This window comes from Lytechinus variegatus, chromosome 10 (genome assembly GCF_018143015.1).
Source record: "Lytechinus variegatus isolate NC3 chromosome 10, Lvar_3.0, whole genome shotgun sequence".
Lineage (NCBI taxonomy): Eukaryota > Metazoa > Echinodermata > Echinoidea > Temnopleuroida > Toxopneustidae > Lytechinus > Lytechinus variegatus.
Window position 1 is genome coordinate 13731445 of NC_054749.1, and position 17229 is coordinate 13748673.

Genomic DNA, 17229 nt, shown 5'->3' on the forward strand with positions numbered 1-17229 from the left:
TGTTTGAACACTTGCCCTCCAACTTTGAAATATACTCATCCTGTGGGGGGGGTGTTAAACAAAGATTTAAGTATAACTTAGAGTTGCACTTAAATGCCGGCGCGAACATGATATGAAATGCGCAATCTTATTGATCAATACGCTGCAGTGCGCGTTCTCTTGGCATGATATGACTGACCAATCCATGCATGCCATATATACCACACAACGCGACTAGGCATTTAACTGCGACTCTAAGTCACACTTAAATCTTTGTGAAACACCCCCCTGATCTTACAATAACGGAAGGCCATAGTTCACTGACCTCACTTCCCCCGTTCATTAGGCATAGAGATTCGTGTCCATGTGGCCGGCCTGAAGAAAAATGGCCTTTTCCTTTATATCTTGATTTAAGACCTGCTGCACTTAATCATAACACATGTTCCTGCCTCTATTTGAATCAGGATATATGTATGTTTGGTAGGATATCCCTAAGGGTTATTCAGAGGGTAATATCGTCCAAAAAGACTTTGCTCCATGCTGGGGAGGAAATAAGAGATAAAGTTACTCCACCCGAAGCACAATGAATTAGGGGAAATCCCTTAGTTTTTAATCTCACAAGATGTATGCATGTTGATTGGTCAGTAGAGTGCTACACCAGGCTGTAGTGTCAGAATTTTGTTTTGAAGAGTGTATGGAGTTACACAACTTGCTCTTGCATTCTCAGCCACCTGGGAAGTCAAAGTTGATATTGTTTCTATTACTACCTGACCATATGAGTACACAATGCCTGGCAGGTTACCTGTTGAGGTAAGTGCGTTCAATTGATATTGGTTAGCAATTAATATCAATTATGACAATAGTTCCATTTCTATCACATCATGTTTAGACCATATGGCAATTTACCTTTTTTTTCTAACACTCTCTTCTCATTGGACAACACCAGTGGCTTGTTTCATAAAGGACTTGCCAACTGTTTTAACTTTGCCATAATGGCAACTACCATGGCAACAGGGCCCAGCAGGCAATCAAAATCAAGGTTGCCTTGGTAGTTGCCATAATGGCAAAGTAACAACAGTTGAAACTCTTTATGAAACGGGCCCCAGAGGTTGACCTAGGGGCAGTTTGACCTTTTCCAACACCACTCTCCCATTTCTCTCTGAAAAACACCAGATGTCAAGAAGGAGAACCAAGAGCAAGAGTATCTTTGATGATGAAGCCATCCTGTTTGGTCTCAAGAACGAGGAGAATCCCGGGGTAGATCTCTTCGGCTCCGACACACCGGTCCCTCAGACAAAGGTAAGAAACCGTTCCTCCTGATGCTCCAGTCATGCCGACGAAACCAACTCACAGATCAATCAATAATATGTAAATGGTAATAATGTAGCAGCTTTGATCGGTCTGGAGTCAGCTTTGTTGGTGTGACTTGCAGCATAACCCATAGACTTCTGAACCCTGGTTCCTCCTGTATTAACCCTATGGTAATTCAGGAGTTTGGTGGTCAGTGGGTTAAAGAAAAAGCATGCCTTCTTCGTTGTTGCATCTGCCTGGATGATATCGCCCAAGGTTCAGAGCTGGTACACTTTCAGGGGTGCTTCTTGTTGTCACGACAACAAAGTTATTTTGATTGGTAACAATTATAAAATCAGAAGGAAAAATAAACTGAATGAAAAAGTTGAAGTTACCATGAAGTTCATGTAGCATCTTTTTTTTCTCAAAATAAGTTGACTTGAACAGTAGATTACACTTTCATATTTGAAATTACAGAAATTGTATTCAAATTCATGAGAAACATATATATTCAATGTAATTTAAAAAAATAGTACATATAAGAAGTATTTATAATACTTTAAATGATGCTCTGTGTGTCATTTTTTTTTCATATTTCATTGATCAATCATACAAGAAAGAATAGATTTGGCCTGTTAAAAGCCATAGTGTATATTTTATTTTGTGGTCATTACATGTATGAAGGATGTATCAGCTGTGTTCCTTGTAATGCATGTATGTTACTATACCTTAGCAGACAAAGAGCACTATTGTCTATTCAACACAGAATTCCTAAATGTTGCATTTCACACAAATGAGGCTAGTTTTCCTCTTTTAGGGAAGATTAAAAAAAAAGAAGAAAATTCATTCTGATAAAACACTTATGATGTAGTACAATTGGCTCGTATTTCCTCTTTTTCATAGACTTCATAATGGTTTGAAGCATGTCAGTTAAACAGGGCTAGACTTAACCCAAGGCAGTGACTTGGTGTCCTCTAAATTCCCCTTTAACTGACAGTGGTTCTTAGGTGATTTTTCAAACAATTGCAGTGCTCCACTGAGGGGTGTACCTGCGAGGGATTACTGCAAGGGCTGGCTGAAAATTTTGTATTCTGCATTGTCCCAAGGCCGAATGGGAAGGTACATCTAGCAATCGGGTGGTTTTGGGGTTTTCCAGCATAAAAGCTTTGATTGCTCAATACGTTTGTTATAACAATGGAAAGAACAAATGGGGTATTATAATGCTGTGGAAAAACCTTGAGGTGTGATTTACAGACTAGGTTTTCTGTGGTGAAGATGATGTTTGCTAGAGAGAGATGAAACAAGATAGAACCAGGTTGCTCATTAAGATTGTCTTCTGTAATATTCCCTGATTTGTCTTACATGTACAATGTACTTTGCGTCTGCTGTATTAAAGCCTCGGGCTTATCTTCGAGACGGGGGCTCAATACGCAACTTGGGAAGGGGTAGCAAGTGGGAATTGCCGGACATTCCCAGCCCCTAGTCATGCAACCATGCTCTCTTTAGCGTAATTTGATTTGAATTTGGGAGTGGGCGGAATGAGAGTGTATTTTGGTTTGTCCATTTCTATTTCTGATTATAGACGCACTGATAGCAAATTAGGGTGATTACGTGAGGCAGTTTTTGTATGGATGGGGGCCTGTTCTTTCTTGTGTCAAATGCACTCGAGATAATCATACTTGTCTTTCCTGTGTTATCTGCTACCGTCTGTGCTTACTTGTTGCAGTGCGATAGTATAAACTATTGCATGGCTCAAACCACTGTGGTCATGACATAAATTCTTCTATTGGGTGTTAATCTTTTATAATCGTATTGCAGGAATGGGTTTGAGAAATATTATGGGTGGTTATTTTTGGATATTCATAGTTGGAATAAGGAAAATCTTTTGATGTTACGTTGAGTGGAGATGGCTCGTAATTCATGATTTATTAGATTTTTAATGATTGTTTGATAAGTACTTGGTTTGAATGAAAATTCATACTCAATCATAAGAGCTACACTGTCTTTTGGATGGATAGAAATACAGTGAAATGAAGCACCTCCAAAGCTTAAAGAAAAAAATAGTCCTTCAGTCTTGTACTCTGTGAAATTCGAAAATTTCAAGTCGATTTTATCTATTGAATATCTGCTTCATGTAAGTCTTTATGAGGTCATTATGTGTTTGAGGATTGCTGAGATATTATGATGCCACAGGCAAAACAAGTATGATTTCTGCTATTTTGATGATGACATTGCATGAGAAAAAAGAAAACAGAGATTTTGTTTTGTACGTCGTTCAGTATACCTCATCACATAACATTTTCAACAACTTTTCAAGTGTTCTTCAGATCCTTGAACATGTAATTACTGCAGATATAGTTCAAAGTTTCTAGAATTACACAACATCGTTTTCAAAGACCTTGTGTGTTGTATAATGCCTGTGATTATAATAATATTTTGTAAGAAATCACAAATTTTGATGAATTTTTTTAATAAGCTATGTGTTAGTAGATTCAATACATGTTTACAGTTTGCTAGTTGTTGTTGCTATTTACATTGATGTAAACGACTTAAAAAGAACTGGAGAGAAATAAATTCGCTACACAACAGGACCATGAGATAATGCTTTGTTCCGATATTTGCCTCAGATATATGAGGGCAATACCTCCCACATAATGCATAAAGGAAAACCATTGCACTTTCATGAACTCACCCCTGTATATGGTAATGGATCCTTTAATATTCCCATTTTCAAGGAAAATATCTCAAGTAAGTGAGACTGATTATTCATGTCTAGATATATTTACAGATTTTTCAAACGGGAAATTAGTTTTCAAAGACATGATGTATCTGTGAATTTGTACTTTCGATCCCTTGTTAATGTGACATTGTTTTCTCCAAATGAATTCAAAAATTTGTTTCTCTCCAGACTTGATTTTCCTGATGTTATAATCTGTATCGTCCCCTATGTACTTGAATATAAATGAATAGTTATACTAGTATGTGACCCGCCACCCAAACCAACAATGAGTTGCTAGGTAAGGTTCTCTGTATATAGCTAAAATCATAATTTTGTCTCCAAAAAGCAATACTTAGAAAATGATTTGATCAGGTAGAGTAACACTACTACATATTATAAAATTTGAATTTTTCAATTATAGACAAGATAAATGATTTTTAACACCCCTTTTCTGGACGAAATGGAAGTTTCACCGAGCTTGCACTGTGTTCAATTCTCATGTTTGAGTGAACCCGAATTCCAAACCTTGTTTGTCCCTTTATATTTTTTGGATTTCTTTTACTTTGATTGTACTGGTTATGATTATTTTTTGATCAGTTTTGTCAAGGTATATTTAATTTTAAAGCTTAGGATGTGCTTTTCAGGGTCAATGAAAATCTCAAAATTAATTTTGGATGACTTATTGTTGGTTTTCCGGTGGCAGGTCACATATGGCTGAAGACATGTTAGTATATTATGCAATGTGCACTCTCCGCTATGGAGTAGGGCTCCGGAGGTTTTTCTAGCTTTGTTATATGAACAGGCATTAACTTCTCTTATGCCTCATCACATCAGGATCAGTCAGAAACGGACGAAAAGTCAGGAACACCCCGCAAACGAGCTACCTCGGGGAGCAAGGGGCTATTCGGGGAGGAGGACGAGGGGGAGGATGACCTCTTCGCCTCCACCGCCAGCAAAACAACATCCCGCTCCTCCGGCGTCAAGGCCGCCGTTGCCTCCAAGAAGGAGAAGAAGAAGAAGCAGCAGCCTGCTGTGCCCCCCAAAGGAGGTCTCTTCGATGACGACGATGAGGACGATCTCTTTGGAGAGTCAAAGCCAAAGAAGGAGAAGAAGAAAGAAGAGAAGAAGAAGGAGAAGAAGAAGGAAGAGAAGGAGGAAAAGAAAGATGCGGAGAAGAAGGTGGTTGAGGAGTCGTCTGGTGCGGTGGATCCATTGGGTGGCGTCGGTCTTGCAGCACAAGGAGCTGAGACTGATACCCCTCCAGAACCACCTAAAGAGGTAAGTCAGTTTTTGCCATCATATTTGATTTTATCTTATTGTTAGAATTCAAAATTTTCTTTCATTCATTAGTTCTGGGATTAACCTTTAACCACCCGAAATCTACAAACAAATATAAAACTAAAAACAACTCATCCACACACAAAAAAACTTTATTTCCTTGAATTTTGTTTGTCATATATTTTTATTCATAAATGTACTGTCTTCACATGTGTTGTTATTGTTGTTGTTTTCATTTATTAATTGTTATTCTCTTTTTGGGGAGAGGGGGTAACTCAAAAGGGTACTCACCCATTAAAGTCGATCCAAGTTGAATTTTAACTTTTTTTTAAATTTCTTGAATGCCCCCCCCCCCCACCTGAAAAAAACAAACAAAGGCACTACACATAATAGTTTTTCATTGAGTTGTTATTTGCAAACTCAAGAACTCATGCACAGAATGTATAGGTTGCCCCAGTAACCAGCAGGCTTTCTTGTTTATGGTATTATAAAGGGGATTGTATATCCCGCTTATGCTTCAGTCAACACCAATAAAACCAACTCCAAATGTCACTGGAAATAATGTAATAGATTTGGTTGATCTGGGCCCCGTTTTACAAAGAATCAAGATTGATCCGATCAATCTCAAGTATATGGAAATCCATCAGTGTCATAATTTTTTCTTTAGGAAATACACACAATGTCCTTGGAAAACCAAAAGAAGCACACTGAATTTTCAAGAAAACTATGAATGTATGAATATACATCCGATCTAGAAAACATTTTGAACAAACATGCATTTTAGATGGTGACATTGCTGGCTTTCCATAGTTGTGGTTGATTGGATCAATCGTAACTCTTTGTAAGACGGGCCCTAGAGTCAGCTTCACTGGCATGACTGAGGCCTAACATATCTGCATGCATGTAGCATTGTGGCCCACTGGATTAGTCTCAGGACTTCGAAACAGGGTCGTGGGTTCAAGTCCCAGCCACAGCGTAATTCCCTTCAGCAAGAAATTGACCCACATTTTGCTGCACTCAACCAAGGTGAGGTAAACGGGTACTGGCATGAAGGAAATCCTCAAAAAGCTGTGAGCACCGGAATCGGTAGACTAGCTTAATAGCCGGGGTAATATATTAGCGCCTTGACTGCATTACATGGTTAATATGTGCGCTATACAAATACCCAATATTAGTATTATTATTGGTTTAGCAGAACGTGAAGATGCATGCGTGTATCATTGATATCTCATGATATCATCTGCATTAGCAAAGAAAACAAAATGTATCACATTGTCCAAAATCATGTTGGTCTATAATCTGTTATTATAGAAGCAGTTGAAAATAGCCTTTCTTTGACTTGCAGTTAGTAATGAAAGGATTATTTCATTAAATTACTTAGTTGTAAAAAATTGTTACATTTCAGTCTGATTGATTTGTGTGCAATTTGCAGATGAGCAGCTGAGAGTTCATGTTGTAGAGTTTGGTCAGTAATGTCAATTATAATGTCACATCAACCCACATAGATTTCATTTTCAAATGTGTCTTTTGTCGCCTGGTGAATAGCACCATCTTTTTGATGAACCAGGGGGGGGGAGGGTGTTGTTATCACCATTTGTTATCTGACATATTTTCAGATCGACAGCTACCTTTGATTTTATTGGCTTAGAAGCACAGGTGTCTGTTTGGTAATGATTACATTTGTCCTTTTCACTGCTGACAATTTTCATGAAGCAGTCCTAGAATCTGCCATTATTTCACAGGTTGTTTTTTTTTACTACATAAAAGCGATGATTTTGTGTAGGTAGAATGAAAACATACTGGCCCGAATTCACAAAGGTGGTTTTGGAAACCCACGGTTGAGTCCATGGTTTATGCAGATATCCTGTATGAAATACGCTTAATTTACTGCGTATACTAAAAATTGTCCAATGCTGATGCGGGGTTTTGTCACAGTGTGCCAAGTTGACGCCTGTTGCCATGGTTATCCACGCTATTTTATTCGAGTCCACCATTTTTATTCATGAGTCCACTCCTCAAACAGTGGACTCATGAATAATATAGCGTATCTGACCATGGTAACAGGCATCAATTTGGAACTCTGTGGCCAAAGCTTGCATCGGCATTGGACAATTTTTATACGCTCGCCCGATACGCGCAAAATTAAGCGTAATTTATACAATAAATCTGCATAAACCATGGATTCAACCGTGGGTTTTCATCACCACCTTTGTGAATCGGGGCCAATATGTCTTTTGATAGTGCTTACCTTGATACGTTACTGCAAGTTATTTCATGACAGTGTCGTAGATTTCTATCCCCACTAATATGTCCATCCCCATTTCCAATGTCCCTCTTTTTTTTTCTTTCTTTTTCTCTCTCCTTTCAACTCCACCAGGATCCACCCTCGCTGGCGGCCACCAGATCAAGCAAGAAGCCTCCTGCAGGAGCCGTCTCCATGTTCGGGGGCATGGATCCATCCAAACTCACCAAGAAAAAGAAAAAGGAACCGGAGGTCGACGACGACCTCGCCTTCGAGAGCAAGGTAGGAATTTACGGCGACGTGAACGGGATGATAAATGACCTGTGAATGGGCATTTATCGAACGACATCCGGCAATATCTTTCGTTTCAAAATGATCCTATGAATGAGCGTAATTAATTCAACACTTCTTTGCTATATCATACTCATGAAATGGACAGTAATGTTTAAAATATATGTATGTATTCTACTATCCATTATTGAAATTTGAAATCCACTGTGTATTTTTGTCTCTCATTTTACACATCATCCCAAAAGTTATATTTGTTTTATTGTCCTTTTTTTGTTTCGAATTATGAAAAAGAAGCATTGTATATGATTTTGTGTCATTCTACATTGACACATAATTTCACTAGGGAGGCTATGATGTCATTGTCATCATTGGGATATTTCAAGAGCTTGCCTTCTCAATTGTAAGGCTCAATGATAATAATGAAGAAAACACCTGAAAGCTTATTGTCCCATCAATATTTTCCAAAGTCCTTATTTCATTGAATATCATATGTACACATTATGCTGTCTGTTTCTGCTTATGTAATAAAGTTCATTTTAAGTATGAGTTGTATTTGTCCAATCAACTGTAAGTACATTTACATGTATGTACCAAATGATCATCTTCCTTGCTGATTTATTCTTCCCATATATGTAATAGTTTTGTTCATGAATTTATCATTTTATTTCTTTTATTGATCATGTTCACTTTTGTTGATTTTTTGCTCATAATTTTTTTTACTTTTATTCCCATTCTTTCCATTGCATATATTATATATCATCTGAAAAATACCAACATAATGTTTATTTTTTTCTACTCAAATAGTCCCCCACCCCTCCAAATCCTCTTACCTCATCTTCCTCCTCTTCTGCCTCCTACGTTACCCCTACTCCTCTCTTTGGTTCTGCGCCTCCCCCTTCGGAGGACACGCCCGACTACGCCTCGGTGAAGCCACGCTTCAAACCGGTAGCTGCACCGAAAGGCAAGAGCACGTCTGCGGTCGGCAAACTTAAGGTGCCATTTTCAATGTTTACGTCATTTAGTCTGATTTCATGCCGTTGTGTGTGTGTATGTGTTTGTGCGTCTAGCTTTATATATTTTCAAGAAACTTTCATCATAATTTTATTTTGCCTTGCAGATCAAGAAATTTCATACCAAATTTCCCATATTTTCAATATGTCAGTTTGAATTTCTAAAGACATTCTCACTTATTTATATGCATTTCATATTTTTGGAAAGAATCTGCATGTTATGGTATCTTTTAAGATTTCTAAAATATAAATTACCACACGCAGCATGAAGGGAAGCAGGGTGACTTTGCCCCCCTCCCCTCCAAGAAATTTAAAAGAAAAATTAAAACAATTATCTTTTTACTTAACTGCTGGGGGTGATTTTCTTTTTCATTTTCAAATATACCTCCATCTTAAAAGAAAAATAATAATAAATAATTGAAATTCATGTATATTACTCTTATGTGTATATACATTTGCAACTCACCACATTTTAGTGTGCTCTGCTGTGCCTTTTTTTCAATATAATTCTCATCTTCACGTTGTGTTTGTGTTCTCTGTTTAATGTGACATGATAATGTTCTCTAATGATTCCTTTTCAGATTTTGTGTTTTGGTGGAGTGTAGCTTTTTTCATCACTTAACCCATTAACTCCCTTCTCAGTCCTTTCCATTCACTTTCACGTCCTTCTCTGCTCAATTGTTCTAAATATAATGTAAAGCGCAACTCACCTTAAATCACTTCTATATCTTTATGGTATTTTATTTTTTTACTTATCATTTTTTCTAGTATTCATCTTAATTCCCTTTCAGTATTTAATAATCACCATTTTGCTTGTGGGTTCGCTGAGTTCTTGATTTTGTTTTTGTATGTTATGTCTTTATTCAAAATATAAACACAAGTTCGTGTGTGACATGCTGACATTTATGTGTAAAAAAATGTGTAAGATATATATTCAATATGAACACTGCTGTGTTTCTGCACCATCACAGTATTTTCTCAGCCATTTATTTAGCCATTTTGTTCAATAATCCATGTATTCGATATGCAATTTTAATTGAAGCATGCAGAAAAGTGTATTTACTATCTCTTTCATTATATTCCATTCTATGTGTGCCTTGAGTTGATGCTTGATTGTGCGAATGTATACAATTTTATATATGATCTCATTCTTTAAAAATACACATTTTTCTGCTGAGGTGACTTTTCCATCCTATATGTGGATATATATATTATTTTGAAATCCTAATATTGAAATGCATTTACATATTTTTTGCATTTGGAAAAAATGGTCTATTTGTCCATGTTGTGATATATTTTCACATTCTTTCATTGGGCTAGTATGAATTCACAATCATTGTTCACGAGGATCTGATTATATTGTAATTGTATTTTGATGTATCAAGCTCATTGGCCCGAATTCACAAAGGTGGTTGTGAAAACCCACGAATGAGTCCATGGTTTATGCAGATTTCCTGTATAAATTATGCTTAATTTAGCGCGTATCTGGCTTGTGTATAAATAATTCCAATTCCGATGCACGGTTTTGTCACAGTGCGCCGAATTGAGGCCTGTTGGCGTGGTTAGCAACGCTATTTTATTCATGAGTCCACTGTGTTTATTCATGAGTCCATTCTTCCAAACAGTGGACTCATGAATGAAATAGTTTATCGAAACCATGGACTCAACCGTGGGTTTTTAAAATCACCGTTGTGAATTCGGACCATTAAGTTTAGATTTTGTAGGGAATAAAAGTAACTTGCACCCTGAGCGTTGCTGCTTGTAGTATTAAAGTAGGTGCTGTGAATTGGTTCAAGGGAAAAGAGCTCTTCAAAGAGAAGGGTTTTCCCAAATGAAAAGCTCTATGAAGTAATTTGATGTCATAAATTTTTTAAGTAGATATACATGTATGCTTTTAATCAAATGATGTTTAAGATGTTATAGGTATGATGTAAAGTTGATCATGGTATGTTTGCATGTATGAAAGTTGTTCTATGAATAAACCAGTTGACTTTAACGTGAATATGTGAGTTTTTATTATCTCGAGGTAGCATTTTAAGAAGTATGTGCCTGTATTGTACATGTGTAGTTGATAAGCTTTGAAGATTAAACTACCGGTATAAAGCATGCTAGGGTGTATTGAACTGTGGAAAACGCAAGACACTGAATCCCTGTAAATGAATTATGCTATCTGAAATATAAGGGAAATTCCCCAATAAATGTTATATTTCAAATGCGTAAATGGTAAATGATGTTTGTGTGTAATGACATTTTTAGTGTACCGCTGTTGATTATTGATATGTTGATAGATCTTCTCTTTCCTAATTGTTCTATGAGATTTCAGGAATATTGGTGCTGTTTAATCCTCTCACATTAAGAAATTTTGTGTAAGAATCAACGTCGATGAGGTATACTGAGCATAGATATGTGATTATTTTTATGATACAATTTGCATGGCATGCATGTCATAGTTAGGATTTATTATGATAAATTGCTCATTCTATATGTTTTACTGTATCTGTAGTGCATGAGAATAGTCTCTGATGATTTCATTTACTTTATTTGGATTTCTGTCAGAACTGTTTCCATTATTATTAAGGATTGGATAGTAAAGCTTTAAGTAATCTATGCATGTTGGCAGTGCATGATCTTTTAAAAGTAGATGGTATGTCAGAAATCATTTTACTCAATGGTATTTACTTTTTGGTAATTTTTTCTTTTGTTCTTTGTATTCAGATCAGTATAGGTGATTCTGTATTTGTTGCTTGAAAGTATCTGTGTATCATTAATTAAAGTGCTTATGCCAATTAAGTATTCACATTGAATGAAACTTGATAGTTTTTTGCTCAATGATTTCCTGTGATCTTTTTGTGAAATTGTAATGGAAACTTGTGCTTGTTTCACTTCCGATTATCACGTCTAGGCTGGATTCCTTCCAAATTGTATAGAGGTCATTATGCCAGTCAAGTCGTCTTTCCCCGACTTGAGCCCAATACCAACTAAAGCTAGCCCTGGCAAGCAGCCTCCACAGACTAAAGCGAAGCCCAGCCCACCTATCGCCATTCAGAAGAATAATGAGCTTCGGAGTCAACCGCGGCGTTACAGACCTAACTCACCCATTGGAGATGAAGGTGGTGTCTCTTCAAACATTATGAACAGAATTCCTCAGAAAGCTCTCAAACCTCCTCAGCAAAATTATAGAAATCACAACACTGACAAGTTCCACCAAGAACCTCCCCCAACACTTCCGAAGTTCCCCAGCCCACCTAAAGAACCACCTCCGACTTTCCCTCGGTTCCCGAGTCCACCCCAAGATCCTCCCCCACCCACATACCCAAAGTATCACACAAATTCCCATGAACCACCGCCTACCTTCCCCAAATTTCCGAGTCCTCCGAGCGACCCTCCTCCGCCTCCTAAGGTATTCAACACCATCCCACCTCCAACATTACCCAAGTTTCCAAGTCCACCAAATGTTCCTCCTCCCGACTTTGAACCCAAGACTCACAAAGCGAAGGGACCACCTACTCTCCCAAGAAGCACCCACCAAAACAATGACCTTCCTCCCCCTCCTCCCCCTTCCGTCGGTAGACTACCCAGTCCTGCAGAATTCCCAAGACCACCTTCCTTTCTAGATAATCCCAACCAGGAAGGCTTCCCTCCTCCACCTCCGGATGTTCTCTCAAAAAAGTCCAAAGCTGAAGAGCATCCTGCATCGGACAACTCTCAACGATACCCAAGCCCTCCTGCCAAAGTTCAGAATGGATACCCATCCAACATGAACAACAACATTCCTTCATCATCCAGCCCAAAGCTGCTTAGGCGGTTACGATCTCACAGTACTGAGGATGGATCCAGTGTTCCCAACGGTGTCTTTCAATCCCGGTTTGCCCCGATCAGGAAGACAAATTCAAACGGTGCAGAATGGACAGTGAACCATGCTAGTGAGAACAAGACTACAGCCAAGAATGGCATCAGCAATAAACTAATGCGTGAAGACAAGCCAATGAAGAGGGTGCCAGCAAGACCACCGCCACTCAAATTCCTGACATCCAAAGTTTCTTCCTCTCCACCAAACTCCAAGAGCAGACCTATCATTTCAGAACCACTAAGCCCCAAAGGTCTCCACTCAGGGGCTCTGAAAGCCAATGGTCAGTCTGCCTTTGTTGTTCATGGGGACAGGAGACATGTATCCCCGGGTGCCTCTCCTGTAGGAAGCCCTTTGTCTGACAAGTCCCTTGACTTTGAGAAGGACGATATGCCCATCTTTAGTGCTCAAGTCCTGAAGAACGGCTACAGGAAGCAAACGTCTCCAAGAGCAATTGGCAAGTCACACGATGTCTTGCATGCAAACAGGCAGAGTCCAAGAAGGGATTCTCCAGCTGGTAGTCCGTCCCATCATCACCGGGACGGGCATTACAGATGGGATGCAGATTTACCACCGCCCCCTCCTCCTCCATCGTATCGAACAAATGGGCAAAGGGTCAACGGGAATCATCGAACAGGCAATGGTATTGATAGTGAGGTAAATTTTGCTAGAGATATTGAGGCTGAAGTTGATGGCTATGATGATAACTTGGTAATTGATAAAATTAGAGATCATCACCTAAGACATGCACCTAAAGTAACACATGAAAATAACATCCATGTTAATGGAAACCATGAGAGTGGTACCAAGCAAGCTCCTCCCCATGCCCCACCAATATCACCCATGCTGGCACGGAAATCTAAAGCTGGTAAGAAACAACCTCCTGCACCTGCGCAGAAACCAGCAAAGGCCCCCATACCACCCCCTGTCCTTGCCAAGCCCCCAAAGGGATCCCATTGCCCTGGTAGAAGTACACCTTCCAGAGAACAAAATGGTCATATAGCATCCAGATTCTCATCATCACCTCCTACCTATCCAAAATCGTCCAACACCACCAACTCTAACAATGTCATGATCAATGCACACATGTCCATCATCTCCAACTCCTCAACATGCTCTCAATTCTCAATGAATTCCCTCAATCTCTCCAACATCTCTGCCAATTCCCACGATTCTTTCACCACTGTCAGTTCTACCAACACTTACAATCCCCATAATATCTCTATGATCTCCTCCAACTCCTCAAATTCAAACTCGTCGGTAACTTCTCAGAAAATAGCTTCCTTTGAGAATAGCACCGAGAACGGTCATTCGAAAACAACCAAGGAAGATTCCAATCAAAATGACCACTGCCCACCCAATGAGTTGTGCAAAATGTCTCTTATTCAAAAGATAGCTCTCTTTAGCCATAAGAAAGATCGTCCCTCACCCCCATCATCTCCTAAATCCTCTAGAAAGGGTAGTCCAGGACCACAGCACAAATTCCCAAAGAACACTGACGCAAAATCCAATATCAGCCTGTCAAATCTTGAGGCTGAGAACAATCAGAAGCAACCAGTCAGTCCCAAATGGGGCCGTAAAGCTGCTTCGCCCATCCCTTCCATGAAGACACCCCCTGCCGATCAGCACTACCATGACACCCCACTCATCCAGCGTCCCTCCAGTCCCAGAGGAACCAGTGATGTAGAATGGAAGAGGCCTCCTGTTGCTGCTGTCTCGGAACAGTTCGAAGCTTGCATCCGACGGACACCATCCTATTCCTTTTCCTGCAAGAGGACCGTCAGTCGGACACCATCCTCCTCCTCCACAGAGAAGAGTGACTCTGAAACGTCCTTCTCTGGAGGGTTCACCTTCCCCAGGCCAAGTAAGATCAAGAAACAGAAGGGGAGGGTACCCTTACCCCATGAGAACACCAACTCTAACTCCAACTCATCCAACTCACCCCCTCATCCTGTGGGTACCAGGGGATTGGTGTCTAAGCGCAGTATCAAAGAACCTCCAAAGCCTCTTCCAAAACCTTCCAAGAATCCTCAAAAAGTGCCAGCCAGGCTCCCAGACGCTCCACCACCCACATCATCATCATCATGTCCATCATCATCCGCTTCATCATCGATATCGTACACCCCGTCAGGCATGGCGTCATCCTCCGTAGGATCAGTTTGGCGGAAGGCAGAGCTTTTCAAGGTGTGGTGTGGTATGCTCTGCATGATGAAGCCTCTTGGGTGCATCAAGGAACCTGCCTGCATGACTCGCATGTCCAACTTGATCTGAGATAGTTTCTTATGATTTTGTGTATTAATAAACCTTACTTTTATTTCATTATTATATTTGAGGTTGTGACAGTAAATGATAGTATATTCTAAACTCCGCAGAAAATCTAGATTAAATTGCAAAATTGAATCGACTGTAGATGATGTGACCCAGATTAATTGCATCTCAGATAGGGCCCGTATTCTGAAGTCAGGTTCAACTAAGACCATGGTCTAACTCTGTGCTAAAATTATGGGAAGCCAAATGTGTCAAAATTTTTATCAAGTTGTATGTTTCATAGGTTTACTGTGCTCTTCCTGATTCATCGATGGCAAAGGTAGTCATCTATTTATACTTCCTAGACAATTATGAATAATTTGAGAGCCAAATCAGCCGAAATATGATATCTCTACTGTTAGTGATTTATTTAACAATTGGCTATCCATACTTAAACCACATCTTTAAACCTGAGTTTAAGTTAAACCCGACTTCAGAATACGGGCCTAGGTATTTGTTAAACAAAATTGAAGATGTTCTATTTTGTGTTTCATAGGATAAGATTGCATACTTGCAATGTGATTTCTTTTTTGTCCATAAAATGTATCAGATGCAATCTCTATAGCTGGAATATTTGCTTTCAAGCAAAGATACTCATTGCTTTCTTTTTAAAGGGTCAGTACGACACTCTAAAAATTGGAATGTATGACTTCCTGAGAAAAACGTGATTTTATGATATCATTATTGATTCTTTTTTTCTCCTAAACTTCATTTATTCTTGACCAGAATGCGTATGTTTTTAAAGGAATGCTTTCATTATCATCATTGCATGAATGTTTGAATGTTGTTTGTGACTATGACATGTTGATTGTAGAAGGTTCATAATATTTATTTCTGCTCTTGATTCATATTAAACCTATACCCCTTCATTCAACGCTTAACATTGATAATGACTGTTTTCACAAACACCATTGTAATATAGCATTGTGGTAGAATCATGACTAAGTTGACTAACAGTAAGTTTTATGCAACCAGGTCCAGCGGCCAAAACATACGGTAGTGCTTAATTTGGCAAAGAAAGAAAACAACCAACTTTTTTTTTTCATTGCATTGATTTACCACCTTTTCACACGGCAAATGTTTTTTGTAATTTAATGATGATTCCGGTGAAAAATAAGGATAATGATAAATTTTAGCACGTGTGAATTCAAACTAGAATCACGAATGCTAATCACAATCACGAATTCAAATTCTATTCCGGAGGTGAAATCCAGTTAATTTTCACTCAAATTTACGTTACAAATTTTCAGTGTAAAAGGTCCATTGATTCTACATGTAAAGACGAAACTGCAATCATCATTACAATGATGATTCAATATTCATGTGTGAAAAGGCCAAATGTGACACGCCAAGTGGACCCAAACTCTGGCAGCAATTTTTCCTCAAACGTGATTGCTTTTTAACACTTGCCCTTTCAATGTGTGCGTATACAATAGTGTTGGCTGTAGTTACCCCAACAGCAAGTCTCAGGCATGATAAGTTTTATATGTAGTCGTTGATTTTCACCGGCAGCTGTTATAAGCTACTGAAATCCTTGCATTTGATTGGCTCAGAGCGAAATAGTCAAAATCAGTGTCAAGGTGCTTCATGAAAAATTCCAGAGAGTTCCTTCCCCCATTTGCCCTTTTCCTAAACGTATATGTATAACATTGATATAATACTTCAAATGTAGATTATTTCAGAGATTGACATCAGAGAGCCTTGAATTTCCCCTGCATATAGATTGATTTTAGGTGAAAGAAAAGATTTCTATTATCTGGGCACGAAGGGACTGCATAGATGCGGGGTAAAAATAGAAAACTAAAATAGCTTCAAATTCAATTACAGTCCACAATAGTAAATATATGCATCGTGGCGTAAGCCATCATGCCGGAATTAACATGCAATTGCACTCTCCAACATGAGGCAAAGATAGCTTAACATTGAGACTGTATTATGAAAACAATGAATAATTGGAGGTGAATGCATTATTATCCTTTTAAAGGTCAGGTCCACCTCAGAAAAATGTTGATTTGAATCAATAAAGAAAAATCAGACAAGCACAATGCTGAAAATTTCATCAAAATCGGATGTAAAATAAAAAAGTTATGACATTTCAAAGTTTCGCTTATTTATAACAAAATAGAACTTATATGAACGAGCCAGTTACATCCAAATGAGAGAGTCAATGATGTCACTCACTCACTATTTCTTTTGTTTTTTATTGTTTGAATTGTACAATATTTCAATTTTACGAATTTGACGATTAGGACCTCCTTGCCTGAAG

The 17229-nt window shown here is 38.6% G+C and overlaps 1 protein-coding gene across 11 annotated transcripts in view; it reads left to right on the forward strand.

The window, feature by feature from the left end:
- Nucleotides 1-17229, forward strand: part of LOC121422412 (WASH complex subunit 2-like) — a 151627-nt gene that overhangs the window by 112008 nt on the left and 22390 nt on the right. For 9 of the 11 annotated variants that reach the window (XM_041617426.1, XM_041617428.1, XM_041617429.1 and 6 more), the window contains 2 exons: nt 1153-1278; nt 11712-14840. In XM_041617426.1, coding sequence (XP_041473360.1) covers nt 1153-1278; nt 11712-14840 — 3255 coding nt within the window. Of the gene's footprint in view, nt 1-1152; nt 1279-4822; nt 5267-7643; nt 7791-8603; nt 8793-11711; nt 14841-17229 lie in introns of all 11 variants that reach the window. The other 2 variants (XM_041617435.1, XM_041617438.1) reach the window with 2 other exon arrangements.